General features: G+C 39.0%; 1 protein-coding gene across 1 annotated transcript in view; it reads right to left on the reverse strand.

Moving 5' to 3' along the window:
* ADGRA1 (adhesion G protein-coupled receptor A1) overlaps positions 1 to 16,322 on the reverse strand; it is a 290,403-nt gene extending 274,081 nt beyond the window's left edge. The window contains exon 1 of the mRNA XM_049810494.1: positions 16,013 to 16,322. Coding sequence (XP_049666451.1) covers positions 16,013 to 16,254 — 242 coding nt within the window. The 5' untranslated portion in view covers positions 16,255 to 16,322. The remainder of the gene's footprint in view (positions 1 to 16,012) is intronic.
* Positions 16,323 to 16,550: the final 228 nt, after the last annotated feature.

Below are 16,550 nucleotides of genomic sequence, written 5' to 3' on the forward strand. Positions count from 1 at the left end.
GAAGTACACCTGGTGAACACGTTTGCCAGTGTCAAGCCAAAAGACACTTGGAAACTATCCAGCATTGAGTATTTCCAAATACACAGTGTACTACTGTACAGTCAACAAAATTATTTTGATACTATCATGATTCTACTTCGTTATTAAAAAAAAAAAGAGTCACATTTTTTACAAGTATTACACTAGATTGGCAGTTTCTCCCATACGGAAAGAAACGTTGCATAGATTCTCTTGATATTTCTGTGTCCATACCCAAACCCACTTAAATCATGGTTTTGGTAGTATTCATATATGTGTGAATACATACTAGAAGTAGAGTTTCACCAGTTCATTTATTTTAATGCCCAGAAGAGTCCCATGTGCTCATGTCACATAATGCAAAGAACCTCTCCCAGTAAAAGCCACTGCAAGCCACTAACTTCTTGTTGAGCTTTTACAATATTCATTCTTAATTTAAGAAGGACTGAAGTATCCATTACAGTTCCTATGTCTTCCAAAGGTTAATTACCCTCACTTAGATTTCCACTGGCATTCTTATTCTGAATGCATTTGGTTTGAGCTCTCAATGACTGTATCTCATTATTTTCCAAATGAAATTATCTTTGGTATCAGACTTTTTTTTTTCTCTGTAAACACCTATGCAACATGATCAAATAACCTCTTAACCTCAAACAAGCAGAACATATTTATAAAAACGCATTTAAGGATACAGCACATTTTCTAGTTCTTAAATTATCCCTGAAATTTTAAAATACATTTATAACATCTTTTTCTAATCATCTTTTTCTCAGTAGCAGGAAACAAAAGTAATACTTACTCCTTAATTCTGCTTTTTATTCCCTGCTTTTGGATCCGAGACAGTATTATCAGTGCACTTTTAGTAATATCACACTAGGAACAGATGTTTAACTGATTATACACCATTGTAATTAACTGCTTTTCAGTGACACAGTTTTGGAACTGCTTTCTGGAATGTGCAAGTGCAAACTACTTTCTTTGTTCTGGATATATGACAATGTTCTTGGCCATGTTAAAATTAATGTTGATCTATTGAGTCCAGCTCGCCAAGTGATCCTGGTTACTCTACAGAGCTGCCCGAGACTGTAATCATTCCTCCTGACTCTGTCTTCTGAGAACTTTATATTTTCCATCTGGATCATGAATAAACATACTGAACAGCAACAAGTCATCAGGAGCAGGTCAGACAGGAGTCTGTTTAGCTCACTGTCCTCTCTTTGACAGTGGTCATGAGAAGACACATGAATATAAAATCCACAGCAAGACTGTCTGCAGCTAGCCTACTTTTTATTTCTTATGAAACTCTGACCCAGTAATTGTTGCCGCCACAGTCCTATACTATGGAAAACAGCGATTAACCTCCCCTATTCACTTGTAACATACCATAGAGGTTTTCAGGATAAAACTCCCTCAGCTATTCATCATTCTTCACACACAAGCTTTTCCATAACTCTGCACATTTCTGTACCTTTTCTTGTCCCGTTACGCCCTTTTTGACATGGAAGAACCAGAACTGTACACAGTGTCCAAGATGCAGATGCACCACTGTGGGCTTATACAGCGGGAACAAGAGGTTTCGTTCCGTTACTTATGTCGACTACTGCTGAGCTGTCCTTTTCACAGGGTGCATCATACCTCCAGAGTATCGCTCCTGCAGATAGCAAGTGTCATCCATCAAGGTGTAAGTTAAAATGTTCCAAACACCCTCTTTCACTTAGCATTTATCAACACTGAATTTTATGTCGAACTTACAGGAATCATCTCCATCACAGAAAATCACAGAAAAGTAGAGGAGGAAAAGACTAGGACAGCTAATGGAGTATTCCTAAGTTTAAGACATCAGCTCATATTCTCACCCCTACCCCCCGTTCCCTATTCTTTTAAGTGCTGGCAAACTAGCCATAATAAAGCGTTATTTGTTCAGCAATAGATATGCCTTTTTTTCTGCAGAATAACTTCTATTACAATATAGTGCAAAATCAGCCAAAAAATAGTATTTGAACCTAACACTTGCAAGCTCAGAGTGAGCAGCCACTTCCCTGTAACCACATCTTCATTCAGGGCTGGGGAACCCACCAGGACCCCACAGCATCCTCTGCTGCTGCAGGATAGCCTTTGACTCCGACTCACTGTCAGCAATGGACACGTTTCTCCAGATATGTAGAAAGTGCTTGGCAGAACAGATCCGTCTGTGATGACTGTGCAGGATCTCTTCTGCGAGGTCTGTAAATCTTCAAAGCACGCACGCAGATCGATACAGAGAAGTGATCTGTATTTTAAGCATTTTGCCCTACCGTATGAAGTACCGATCCAGTTGATGGGGTGTAAGTGTCTTATAACTCTGTCTCTAATCATGTCCTCTTTCAGGGTCAATCTGGCAGACATTAGGCACCCTGAATGGTCAACAGTGGCAAAGGCTTTCCTACTAAAGGCTAAAGCAGAGGACTTTCTTGCTGGTCAGTTCCTGGAAGGTGGCTCCCATAACTTACAGGTTAAATAAAACCACCACCACCACCAACAACAACAAAACCCTCCAGAAAAAAAACACATTAAAAAGAACCAGTCGGCGGTATGGCAGGAAATCAGGAAAACGGTGTGGAACGAAGTAACAAATAAAAGAACAAAGCATAACAGCCTGCCCTAAGCCCAGAGACCAGGATGAAACACTGGTTTTGTGGCCAGCCTACACGAAACAATGGATATTCAGTGAGCATCAGCCTCATGCATGTCCCACAGAGATAATGTGGAGAGACTGTCTTGAGGAGGGAGCATTACAGAAAGACTTCTAGATTGGCTACAAAGAGTAATCTAGCTTAAAATAGCATTAACAATATTTTTACCTTTGTTTTCCCCCAATCAAAAAATTCAAGCTCAAAATGCAAATTTTTCCACTCGTAGTTTCTTTTACCCATTTTCTTCCAGTCTCAGATGAATAGAGTGGTGACCCATACTCAATAAGTAACAAAATCTACTAAACTATTATTAGCATGTTATAAAGCTTAGAGCTGTGAACTAAAGAATACACAAAAAGACAAAACTGAAGCTTAACTCAAAGTGGCTATCAATCAGCAGAGCCATGCTGCAGTCTTTCTGAACAAATACACTGCCAGCACCAATACCAATCAAAATTATTTTTAACAGATTAAAAAAAAAAAATAAAAAGGACCAATCGACCAGCACTCTGTACCTTTTAAAGCCATTTACCTGCTCCAAAACCTTTTTCCACTGTCATGCTGTTATTGCAATTTAATAATTTTTTCTCCCGGTCAGACCTTCTCCCTCTCTCCTTTCCACAGTGCCAACAGCTAAAAGAAGCACAAAATATTGGCCTCAACACACAAGGAAAATTGAAGATGCACTTATTGTCCAGGAATACGGAGGGAAGCAGAAAAATCTATCAATCTGCCACAAGAAAACTAGGTCAACCAATGAGAAAGTTGACATTAAGCTTTTATTCATTTTTCATTAATCCAAGATGGTAAAGGCAGGAGTAGAGCTTCCTTTTTTTCCTAGAAGACCAATGCATTTCCTCACAGATTGACTTAAATGTAATGATTTGGGTTATAAAAAAGTTTTATCACTGTTCTCTTTTCATGAAGTTAAACACAATGTTGATTACATACAAGCACACATACTATTAATAGTAAAAATTCATTTTACTTCCTGAAATTTCATCACCCCCTTGCCTTTCAGCTTACTGACAGTGACTAACGATAACAAGAGAAGAGCAGAGAGACAGGTTCCCCCACTGAAGACAGAACCTGGTCCATTTTCCTGAGTTTGATAACCACGTCAGCTCTGGCTGAAACAAATCAGAAAGAGTTTTGAACTCTTCAAACTCAGAAATAAACAAAAGGAGGACATTCCTTGCCAGCATGCAACTGAGCTGTGGTATTTCTTGCCACGGGATGCTCCAAATGCAGGGACCTGGCACAGGTTCGGGTGGGGGGGGACGACGGACGACAGCACTGTGGAAAAAAAATCCATTTTGGTAAATTAAATGCACAGGAACTACAACTCTGTGTTAGGATGGCGACTAGAAGATCCTTGTGGGAAGCATCACACTGCTACTCTACCCTGGGCACCTACTTTTAAACTGGAGACACGGTACTGGGCTACACCGTGGCTGTTTGGTCTAGTCCAGGACAGCCACTCACATTGTCATTGATGGTCCAGGCTGCAGAAAATGAAAAGCTGTGTAACCATAAACATTTTTAAAGTCCATGTATCATATTTTTACAGATTCCAAAACAATATTAGTAACTGAACATTCATACAAAACACCAAAGCAGCATGTAAAAATACACGCAAAACCCGGCTGCCCCAGTTCTTCCACCTAAAACTTCTTCCAAAGCTTTATTAGCTCTTCCAATTTCAAAAAGGAAACATCAGCCAGCTGAAAAAGCTTATAGACTAACTAATTATATGGAACCACTGGCTCAACATATAATTCAATACCACCATTTTGACAGCTACTTTCAGAGGGGGGAAAAAAAAACAAAACAAAAGAAAAAAAACCAACTTGACTTCAGTGCTATTTAATAAATGATTACTTGAGGGATTTTATTTAAAACAATCACTCTGCCTCAGCTAAAGCAGTACTCTGGAAAGCTAGCATTAAAAAATTATTTGCTCTAATCTGTTCCAAACTGGGGCTTGGCATCTAATCCCTCTTCATTAACAAATATCTTGGTAACCAAGTATTCCATTTGTAAAGTAGCCATAATAACGATACAAATAGTTGACCGGAGTTCTTCAAAGGTACCTACAGAAAATAAAAACTGAAACAGCCTTTAATTACAGGGAGAGTCAAGCAACCAACTCCTTTAGTCTTACTAACAATACATGAAAAAATATGGAGGATATTTTCATTTAAAGTCATTTTGTCCAATTAGTAATACTGCTGTATTTATTAAAGAAGATGTCGTCAGCAATTTCCTGTTTAACTGTAAAACTGTTATGAAGACCATTTTATGGACCAATTACCTAATGGACTAGTTATTAAATATAGGCACAAATTAATGAAAATTGTTTCAGGAAGAATAGTTTATTAGAAACAGGTTTATAATGATAATCAATGAAGTACTTTAAAGCGGTAACTTCATTTGCTCCAAATGCAGAAGATTAGAATTTATTACATTTATTTAGCTCTTATGGTTATTTTTTGCTTCATCAATCTATATTGTTAACTCTTTACATTGTTATTTATAACATGTAATTGTGCAGAAAGTGGAGAGAATTATGAATAGTACAACAATAAATGACCATTAATGTGGGGGTTTTTTCCAAGTTTTAAGTGTCAGGAATTTCATTATTCATCCTTTTGTTATAGAAGGGAAAGACAAAGAAAAGTATTAGAAAAATTACTTTCCCTTTTTCTGCAAATCTCATTGTTTCTTTTCTATTTAAACTAAAGACATTAGCACTAGAATATCTGCTATAGGTCCATGAGGACTAGCAAGTATATAGATATGCCAGGTAAGTCTTTATTTAACATGAACAGCAGCTGGCATTCATTTAATAGACATGTTAAATCATACAAATAGATAAATACCAAACAACTATGATTGACATCATGTCATTTTCTGATGTTCATATCTCAAATGTTGTCCTCTTTTGCTCTTCCTCGGGGATACTTATGGTCCACAAAAAACAGGTCCTGAAATCCTAAGAACATAATGTGACCCTACCAGCACTGTTGCTAAAGAAAGGAAAAGAAACCAAAGGAAAGCATGACCATCAGGAGAAAAAAAAAAAAAAAAAAAAAAAACAAAAAAAACCAAAACCTTAAAGATGGCTTTCTGCTTGTACTGGATGGACTTACATTCTTACTTAAAGTCTTCCAACATTAAGGGAAAAAAGCACAGAACTTCCCTTTGCAAGACTCCTATATGATATAACCAAGGGAAAGAGCAGATTAACTTTCTGAGATCCTATTGTTACCAAACACGGAGGAAAAACCCCCCATAAAGAAACTAACTACAGATATTAGTCTCACATGCACCAGCAGTTTAACAACTACCTGAATACCTGGTGTCATAACTTCCACAGCTTGACTCCATTTTCTGAGCACCATGAAATCCAAATTCCTTTAAACAATCATGATATCTCACTTTGAAGAGTTACCTGAAGCATAACATGACAAAATTTAACCATTCTCCCTCTACAGATAATAACCTTGCTATAGATGAGATGATGTATGACTCCATCAAGGACTCTAGTAATAAATAAGTCTAATGATGAAAACGTTGGTACAATAATATTCACAAAATGTGTGCCCAACACAAAATCCTTATAATGATGACATTTGTTACCGAGGGAGTAATGTATTGTTTTCTTCCAATGCAAAGCATGCTTTGCTTTGTGCATTTTGACCGTTTCCTTTCCTGCATCCCATATGTAATATGGATGGAAAATTGTGGCTTTTGCAAAATTAGTATGGATTTGTCAACTGCTACAACGATAGCTGAGAACAGTTCATTAACTTGATCTAATTTAAGGTAGAGCTATATGATAAACTTAAAATGTGAATAATACTAGCTATATCACAGGAGAAAGGAATGCAGTCCCTTAAGCTTAGATTTGCCTACATATTGAAAAGTTTAGTTTTCTGGCTCAAGAACTGAAATGAGAATAACAGCACACATTAAGATTTCATCTTTATCACTATTATTTGCATTATACACATTTTGCAGTTTTGGAAGGACGATTGCAATAGTGTTTGAATGTTGTCACAAAGGTGTAGAGAAAAATGGAAATTAAGCTTTTCCTCTTTCCTTCTAAACAATACACAATCCTGGGGATGGAAAACAAATCTGATCATCGTGACTGTTCCCTCTGATCATCAGCAATATGTTTGGTGGGTCAACATAAAACTACTGCTTGACACAACCACATTCAGACTTCTCTACTCTGCTAGCTGCCGTTTTAATGATAAACTCTGTGAGGAGGCAGAGACAGAGATTCAAACGCTTTTTCTTGTTTCTAAGTTGTGTAATAGGATCAACTCCATCTGCCTGGCCCCAATTCCAGGCACCGCTGAACTCCAGGACTTAGATCTCTCTGAGGACCCATATCCTCACTCATTTCAGTTCCACTCAGTAAGTTCAGAAGAGAAGGATAAAATGAGTCAAGGATCAAAGGTGATGAGGGAAGACATAATGGAGAGTTTTAGAAAAAGAGAAGGAACTGGAAAGTCATGTGAGACTAAAGAAGTGGTGGAGACCATGAGCTGAAAGCAGAGGCTGCAGGACACAGCCGTGAGAGCGCAGAGGCTGGCAGAGAAGTGGAGCATGTCAGAGGACCAAGAGCAGAGCTGATGAGGAGGGAGATAGGTTTTTTCCTTTTTTTAGAAATGCGTTTGTTGCAAAGTGTGCAATACAGGTAAGCAGTAACAAAAATAAGATGCAGATGAGAAGAAAAAAATGGGGAGAAGTATCAATTTCATAATAATAACAACAATAATAGTAATAATAAAAACAAAAGTGCAAAATTAAAAGGTTCTGGAAGTAACAGCAGATGGGTCCAAGCACAGAGGATGGCCCATGGAAGACAAAGAGAATTAAGGAGTTTTCTTGGCATGCAAAGCTCCCCTGATAGGACACACATTAATGTGTAAGAATTCAGTTACTTAGGAGTGCTGGTGGTAAATTTGATTCCTCAAAATTGGTAATAACTTTTGGTTTTATTCCCTCTCTCTCTTAAATGCTGGTAGGTTTCCCATTGAGCCAGGTTGTTAGCACATTCCGTTAGAGGAACCTTTCCTAACATTCCAGTATACTTCCTCTGAATTTTCTATAAAACCTAACCATATTAATAAAGTTGCTCATAAACAAGTTATGCTCTTTTCCACCTCTCTGCTCTCAAAGAAATTGATATCATGCACATTAGTTTGTAATGCAGCTATCAAAATAACTATTGCCAGGGAACTACTAATATATAGTAATATTAAGTGTTCAATTCTTTCATTAAATCTATGCTTTTCTTCAAATTTTCCAGGTCTGGTTTGGTTACTACTAGTTTTAACCTTATTTTCCATTCTATGGTGTAGTTTGTTCTTTTCTCAAGTTACAGTACCCATAAAACCTTTACCCTCCCAATTTATACTTTTGTCTATAAAACATGCACTCTCTGGGATGGTCTATCCCATAACATAAAGAGAAGGGTTTTATGGGGAGACATCATCTTGATTGCTATTAGAAGGAAGAAATCACAGTAATTCTTCAATAAACAAGGAGAATCATAAATGTCCATAATTTGGAATTTGGAGGCCTTATCAGGTTACTCAAAAACCATAATGATACCTTAATAACATAGAAAATCCATTAAACTTCATTCTGTGTTATACAAAGCCTACAGTATATATGCTGAAAATGCATGTCAGTGCCTTTATACCTTCATGAGTTTTGACGAACAGCCATTTCAGAAGACAACCACTCACCAAAGTAAAGCTTAAAATATACATTTAAAAGAATTTGCTTACTTATGCATAGATATCAGCAATCTAAATTCTATACGATCTAGGAATAAATCGCAGGTTTTTGCGAAGACTTATAGGTCTATGAGCATAATACCCGTAACACCACTGTGTGCTTACTTTATTAGCAGAACAGTTTAAACATTTGACATACTGCTGTTCAGATAAGATTATATCCAACTAAGTACAGAAAAGAAACTGTCAACAAGTCTGTAAGACTATAATAGAAACTGCAAAAGCAGAGTTTTCCTATGACTAACCATACCTTCAGAGTACTCCCAAATCAGTCCCAGGCATGAAAACACAGTTGGAACTGATTTTAAGAGAAGGGTGAACAATGGCATGTTGCCACAAAAATAAGAACCAAGCCTGAACTGTGTGTTCCCTGTATTACGTAATTGCCAAAGCAGATGGAAAAAAATATTACTATTATAAATAATACAGAACTTTTAGCCAAATTATATTTGGGAAGTCTAGAACTAGACAGCAAACTTGTGATTGATCAAAGTTAATCATAGCTGATTACAGAAGCACATACTCAACTTTCCACGTTTTGTACGCTTTTACTGCTGTGAGGGTTTGGATATTCTATCAGGAAGATGGAAAGGGAGGACGCTTAGAAATCAATAGGCAATTTCTCCTCAAAAACCTAAGTCAAACAGCATAAATAGTGATTCCTGAAAACATGCACAAATATTATTAAGTAGTGAAAATGAAGCTGGCACAAAGCTCTGACTCTCAGCTGTGCACAAAGGAAGCGTGTAAGCTTCATGCGTGTGTTTCGAACTGGCTGTTAGAGCAGAACCTCTGCCTCAGCAAAGATACTCTGCCCTTTAACTTTCAGATTTATGCCAGCTCTGTATTATAAAAATAGGACAAAAGACAGCAGTGAGGAAGTAGGGATGGATTATCTGGAACATGGTTGGATCCAATAGCTGCAAAATTTGTGAAGACAGAGGGTCCCAAACAGGGAGAAACTTTACACAAGAAAGCAGTGTTACCCTGGCTATTTCTCCCCAGAACGTTTCTGGGTCTGTGTTACTGGCAAAGGAAGTAATGGGCTTCCAGACTCCCAGGGGTTAATATGACCCTGTCGCTGTACACCATCAATTAAATAAGATTTGTGATTTTTAAACCTCTGAAGATGCAGAAAAAGGAGAATGTATGTAATATTAAACCTTTAGAGCTTCATTTTAATAACATTCTTCAGACCTTTTCCTTCTGGCTATTCAGACCAGTTTTAAGGAAGTCCTTTCCCCTTCTTCACCTCTCTCCCCACCACTCCCCCCTCTTCACCTCACCTCACGTCCTAGCATGCTGTCAGAATATTTAGAAGGGGATGAGGAAAGAAAAAGGTATTTTGAGAAAACATTTCAGTATGGCTTAAAAAAAAAAAAAAAAAAGGCGCTACATTTTCAAATCTTTAAAGAACAGTCCATTTCACTGACAGTACTTTGGTCCCAAGGGGCAGCAAGTCATGCAGCTTCCTATAAAGGCAAATTCCACAAACATAAATCACCTTCTCCCTGGCCACTACCTCACTCCAACAGATGAGAATACCTACACTTCAGAAACAAATTTCTCTTGCACATATCTTCTGATAGTTAAAATTAAGCAGGTTTTATCAATATTAGGCCAACCTACAAAAAAAAAGAAAAAAAAGAGCCGGTGACATATACTAAATCTCTTCCTGCTTAAGGCAAACAAGGTCAGTAGCTAACCAACTGACAAATTATACCATATCATAAAACCCCAACTTCATTTAGGACTTCTCAATAGGTATCAGATATACACTTATATGATAAAACTCCCTTCCCACATGCATTACTATCCTCCTGTCTATCCTCCTCTGAGTTTATTTTTACCCCTGGAATGAAACTAAGAGTAGATCATAATACTGCAAATTACCCAGTACGCAGGAAAAAAAAAAAAAAAAAAGACTTGGTTTCTACATGAAATTACCAAATTAATGAACTGTTCAATACTGTAATATAATTTTATCTGTTTCCAAAAATTCTCATCCCATTCTCTTCCACAACCTGCCTTTCTCAAAGCAAGTTACACTGAGGACTTAAAAGCACCAGGAGGAAATCTGGCACTATTTTAGCTAACGACATTTACAGATTTAGAATAATAGAGGGAAAAAGAAACTTCAGCATGATTCGTATACCTTTAAAAACCTAATCTGGTGACTATTAAAGCAGCCTTTATTGTATTTTGGACATTATTTGCAAAGAGAGTTCATTTTCCTTAACAGAATCTTTTCATCCTCCTCTCATGTTAAAATTTCCAGTAGTGCCAACGCATCAGTTTCATCCAAAGCAAGTCGTAATTTGGAAGTGGTCGTAGTACTTCCTGCTATTGACAAGTAGACAAGAGAATTCAGGTGCAGATATTCCCTCATCAGAAATAACATAAAGAAAAAGAAAATATTTTCAGTTATAGTATTTTATGGCCACTAGAGTTGAATCTATAACATGAAATATCAAGGAAGATTAGACTAGTATCTAAAGAATTTTCATCTCTAGTGTTTTTCTCTTCTCTTTATTTCTCTCTGCCCAACCATCTGCCCCAGACCTTCCAAGTCTTCTGTGTATTTTACGTCAGTTTGCTTTATATTAGGAGTTTCTTTCACAACAAACTGGCTTTTTTTTTTTTTTTAAAGAGTTTTGAAGAAAGCTTGTATAAATATGTATACACACATAAATAATGGAGCAGGAAACCTGTTTTTTATTCTTTTTTTCTGCCACTTTGAGTGAACACAGGAATCTAACTAAGGTGAAAATATTTGTGAAAACCTTCATAATGAGAATTAGCCTACCTTCTTTAATAATGCTGTTATTTACAAATTAGCAATGCTATGTGAGATCTCATTGAAAAAGTTGTGAGTTTTAAGATGGGGGAAATAAAACTACTGAAAAATATTTTTTTGTTCATCCTTTCCTCAATTCCTGCTTTGTTTGCTTTGGCTAGCTTAAACCCTAAGCTCTTTGGGACATAAAGAACATTTTTGTGGTCTATTTTTACAGCAAGATGCTTATATTAAATAAACCATATTGATATATCCTAAACTGAATATAGGAGTGTAAAAGACAAGACTGGACATGAAACAAATACAGTAATATAATAACTTTGAATAAATTCCAGTGGACATGACATAAATGAATGTGACAAAAGTAATTCTAGGACAGAGAAAAGCAGAGCAATGTTGCTTTCAGAAGGCTACTTAATGTTTATAAAGTGCTTTGAAGATGAAAACCCCTACACTCGTATTATGGCTATGGACTACCACTGGAGTCATGTATCCTCAGATTCTCAATTTCAGAGTGAGGCATTTGAAACAACCTCCAATTCAAAGTTAGAAGAAATGAATAGATATAAAGAAATATGAAGAGTCCTATGTGATACAGAATTGCTACAAGCCGTACGCTACCTTAACTTTTCTTCATTTCTATCATGACAGTTAAACCAGCAGATTTCCACAGGTGTATCTGTGAGCGAAATTTGTAAAAATAATGACCTTCAGTATAAATGTTGCACTTCCTTCTTAACTGAGAGAGGGGGAAAAACCATAGTAATGCTACTACCAGAAACTGATGGCATTTGTAACTTCAAAGCATATTCTGCCTAGTGATATCAAGACATGTATTGAACTGAGAAATTCTGAGACTAAAAGGATAAACTTTTTAACACCACTTGACACCAAAAAAAAAGAAGTACAGAAAGTAAGTAACCTACCAATATACTGCCCAGTTTACATGGAATAACTCAGAAGAGAATCTCATCTGTTAATTCCTGAAATTTCAAATTGCAGGACTTCTGCATTGCAAAAAGCGCCAACACAATTTTTACTGTTGTATTCCATATAGCCCAAATTACAGCAAGTCACTCAAAAGTTTAACAACTAAAATTTCCATTAGCATAGAAGAGAAAGAAAATTGCAAATAATCTTTTTCTCTAGAGTTACACTTTAACAACCCAATCACATGTTTGAAAACAAAATTGTAAAACATTAATTTAATATAAGAATTCCCAAGTATTCAGCCATAAAGTCTAAACTGAGAAAACTGTATTATCCTGAAAGGATACGACTCCTCCTTTTTGGGTCTACACTTCCACACCTACTGAGAGCAAAGTGGGGAGAGCAGATCCCATAAATTAGTGATTCAATAGCTGTATTCTTTATGGGGGGGGGGGGGGGGGAGGGGGGAACCCGAACTACAAGAGTAACTCCCTTACTCCACCCCTGCCCCAATATACAAGGAACAGAAATACATGTTGCAAATCAGCAAGGGCTAGAGTTCCTTTTAACAAGATACTTGCAAATACTTTGTGAAGCTATGGCTGAGCTTTTTCTTTTGATCCACATCAAGCACTTGAATCCCATTTCCAAAGCAGTAAAATACTAAATAAAGACAGCGAAACAGAGTCCAGGACAGTTTGTTGGTTTTGGTTTTTAATATAAAATATAGAGGAGGGGATAGTTGCTCTATCAGCTTGTATTTTGATTTTATTTCTAGTGTGTTTATTATCGGGAGCATTCAGACAGTACTGAATAGCTCTAGTGTTCATATGATTTCAAAGAAACTATGCAAACTTCCCCACCTCGTAAGCTGGAAATAATTGGTCCGAACCTGTCAAGAATAAGCATTTCTTCAGTGACTTCACACTAGTTTGTAGTCACTGTGTTAGAAGTATTTTCAGTAGCGATACTTTTTTTTTATATATATCCCACAAAGAGCCTAAATTGTCAAACTCAGCCAAGGTTCGTGGTCACTTAGCTGAAAAAAAAAATTAAACTAACAAATCATAACTTCTTATGTTTGCTGATAAGCAACATTACCTAGCGTGTAAATGAAATGTTACACATCCACAGCTTCATCTCTTAATGGGATCTCTTAATCTCTTAAGAGATACAGCAGAGGTAATTCCCCTGTCATCTTTGCAGAACAGTTAAAAGAGTTTGGCTTCAATCTTCCCTTCCGAAAGAAAACAGCACTAGTGAAGCAACATCCCTATATAATAAATATATACATATGTATGAGAAGTTTACTTAATCTGCCCCAAAAAAACCCAAACTGTTTTTTACATTGTTTCATTACAGTGTTACTGCATCTGAATACACATGCCTTTATTCACCTCTATATTTCTTAATTGTTAAAGCAATCCAAAGGTTATGTTCCATATGTTAAAGCTCTCTTTCTCTCTGTGGGCCCATAAAACTGAATGGAAGCAGGCAGCATCTACTAGAATATTCTCCTTTGCCCAAGTTTTCCATGCAGATACAAAAATGAATTTAAGAGCGCTAGTGTTTGAGCTTTTTATCATTATTTTCTGCAGCTGGCCAAATCTCACAAGTGTAATTTAATTCATCAAAACCAGTTTCTCCTGGAAAAATCTTTGACACATTCAATCAAACTGTCATCTGTGTGTTCCAGCTACTGAAAATTATTATGTCCCTTGCACATTTTAAACTTTTTTTCTTTTTACCTTCAAGATTTAGCCTTAAATTTACTTATTGGGAAGAAAAAAAACCTGAGAAGATAGAGTGTAGGAGGAAAGGGATAAGTTTAGATGCCACACGATACTGTACTTGTCCTCGTGACATATGACAAAAAACAATGGTTTGTATGTTTCATATCAACTAAGGACAGCTAATCAGCTCTCAGGTCAATGGTTATTTGTAAATAAGTTAAAAAAACCTAACACAGTATCTTTCTAATGAGTATGAGCAAGTGTTACCCGAAAAGCACATTTAGGGTGATAGTATCAAGTTGGCTACTGGTGCCTTAAATCATATGTGTAAGTGAGCAAATCCTCCCACCTACCACTTCAAATGCATCACCTCCCCTGTTCATCTTTTCTCACTTCTGTTTCCAATTCAATTTCTTTTCGCTACAGTGAATACATACTTTAGTTGATCTTAGGGTCAGCTGGATTCATCTACTGGTACTTACCTCATTAAAAGAAAAGTTTCTTTAAAAAAAAAAAAAAGAAAAAAAAAAAAAGACTCTGTAAATCAATGCTTAAGAGGAAAAGCCTTTGCAGACATGCTGAGTGTGAGAGTTTCTACAGCTCTTTAACAAACGGAAAAAATAGTTTCTGCCTGCCCAAGATGTCAACATTTTATACTTTGGGGGGGGAGTACAAACTGTAACTATACAGCCAGTTATATAAACTACAAGAGTAGCAGCGAATTTATCACCTAGGTCAAAACTTATGTTGATGTAATAATTTTACTCTAAACCAGCCTATTAAAATTTAGCAGGAAGTGTAGTCATTGTACCTTGTATATTAACAAGCAGAAGTTTCCCAAATGAATAATCGGCATACAGCTAATCAGCATCGAGTCACTCAGCAGTTACAGCTAAAACTGAGCTGAAGCGTACGCGGCACATCTGTACGTTTACAAGCACAAGCTGCCCAGATGTTATGAATTACTATCTTTACCAGTTGTCTCCTAAAAGTGTTGACTTAAAGCAAATGCAGTGAGCAGTGGAGATGTCCACAGCAGGAGTTGTCAACAGAATTAAATGGAACAGTAGAAGATCTGTTGATATGTGCATGATCTAAAGGGTAAACGTCACAGAGCTGTTACTGCTTGGGTCCATTATAGGGAGATTACTTTCACCTATACTCGATGATACAGTTACAAAAAGTTCTACTACTTTACTTAGAATACATACTGTTTATTCAAGTTTGGCTATGTGCAACAGGCAAGAAAACATCATAAGCTATTTGCAAGTCACTTGGGGGAAAAAGAAAAAAAAAAAAAAAGACAGAAAGAAAAAAGAAAAACACCAAAGCGTGAGTCATTTTCGGTGACCAGACAGCGCAGAGCAATACTGGAGATTCGGTCGTTTCAAACGGTGGCACGCAAAGTCTTGTTAAAAAAGGAGACGTCAAATTCCAAACTTTATTTAGAGGAGACGAGAGAGAAGGGGAAAACCAGTTAATTACACAGGAGTCCAGAAGGCAGTTTACCACTAGCGATACCACTCATTTATTGCCCGGATAGTTTGAGCCCATCCCGTCGCCGGCGGAAAGGTGCACCGGCGAGCTCCATCAGTTCTGCTAGCACTGACATTTTCCAAACCACCGTACACGGCAGCATGCAATTTACATCAGGGTAAGCCCAGCTTCCCCAGCTCGACCAGAACGCCAGCGAGAGCTTCCAAACTGAGAACACAAACAAACAAACAAAAAAAACCCCAAAACCAAAACAAGCAACAACAACAGGAAAAAAAAAAAAAACAAAACCCTACGAACTCTCACGTACTTTTTAAAAGCCGGGCCCGGGTCGCCCTCCGCCCGGAGCGGTTCCGCCGGCTCCCGCGGCCGCGCTCGGGGGGCGCCCAGGGGTCCCCCCGCAGGGCTGCGCGGCCCCCGCCCGCCCGCCCGCCCGCCCCCCTCTCCCGCGGGGCGCCCCCCGCCCCGCGCCGGCGCCTCCCGCGGGAGCGGGGGGGTGGGAATCCCGGGGCGGCCGCCGCCAGGTGCCGCCCCGCGGGCCGTACTCACAGGGACACGGTGCGGTCGGGCAGCACGGCGGGCTGCAAAGTTTCCACCAAGTCGCCGCCGCTGCAGACCACTTTGATGCGGAGGGCCGGGCGGCCGGGCCCCTTGGCGCGCTCGGCGGCGCAGAGGCAGCGGTCCACGATGAGGTCGGGGCAGTTCCTGCTGCCCCCGCACAGCCCCAGCGCGGCGGCCGCCAGGCAGACGAGGAGGAGGAGGAGGCGGCGGCGGCGGCGCAGCCCGCGCATGCTGAGCCCGCCAGCGCAGCCGCCGGCTGCCGCGCCCGCCGCTCCGCGCCGCGCATGGCACGGCACACGGCACGCGCCCCGCCGCGTCCCGCCGCGGTCCCCTCCACGCCTCCCGCGCCCACCCCGCCCCGCCTCGCCGCGCCTCTCGCTGCGGCCGCTCGGAGGGACACCCCCCTCCCCTCCCCTCCCCTCCCCTCCCCTCCTTCCTCCTCCTCCCTCCTCCTCCTCCTCCTGCCGCTGCTTCTCCGAGGAGCCGCCGCTCCTTTCCTGCCGCAGCCCGGCCGTGCGGCCGCGGC

The sequence above is a fragment of the Accipiter gentilis genome, chromosome 9 (genome assembly GCF_929443795.1).
Source record: "Accipiter gentilis chromosome 9, bAccGen1.1, whole genome shotgun sequence".
Lineage (NCBI taxonomy): Eukaryota > Metazoa > Chordata > Aves > Accipitriformes > Accipitridae > Astur > Astur gentilis.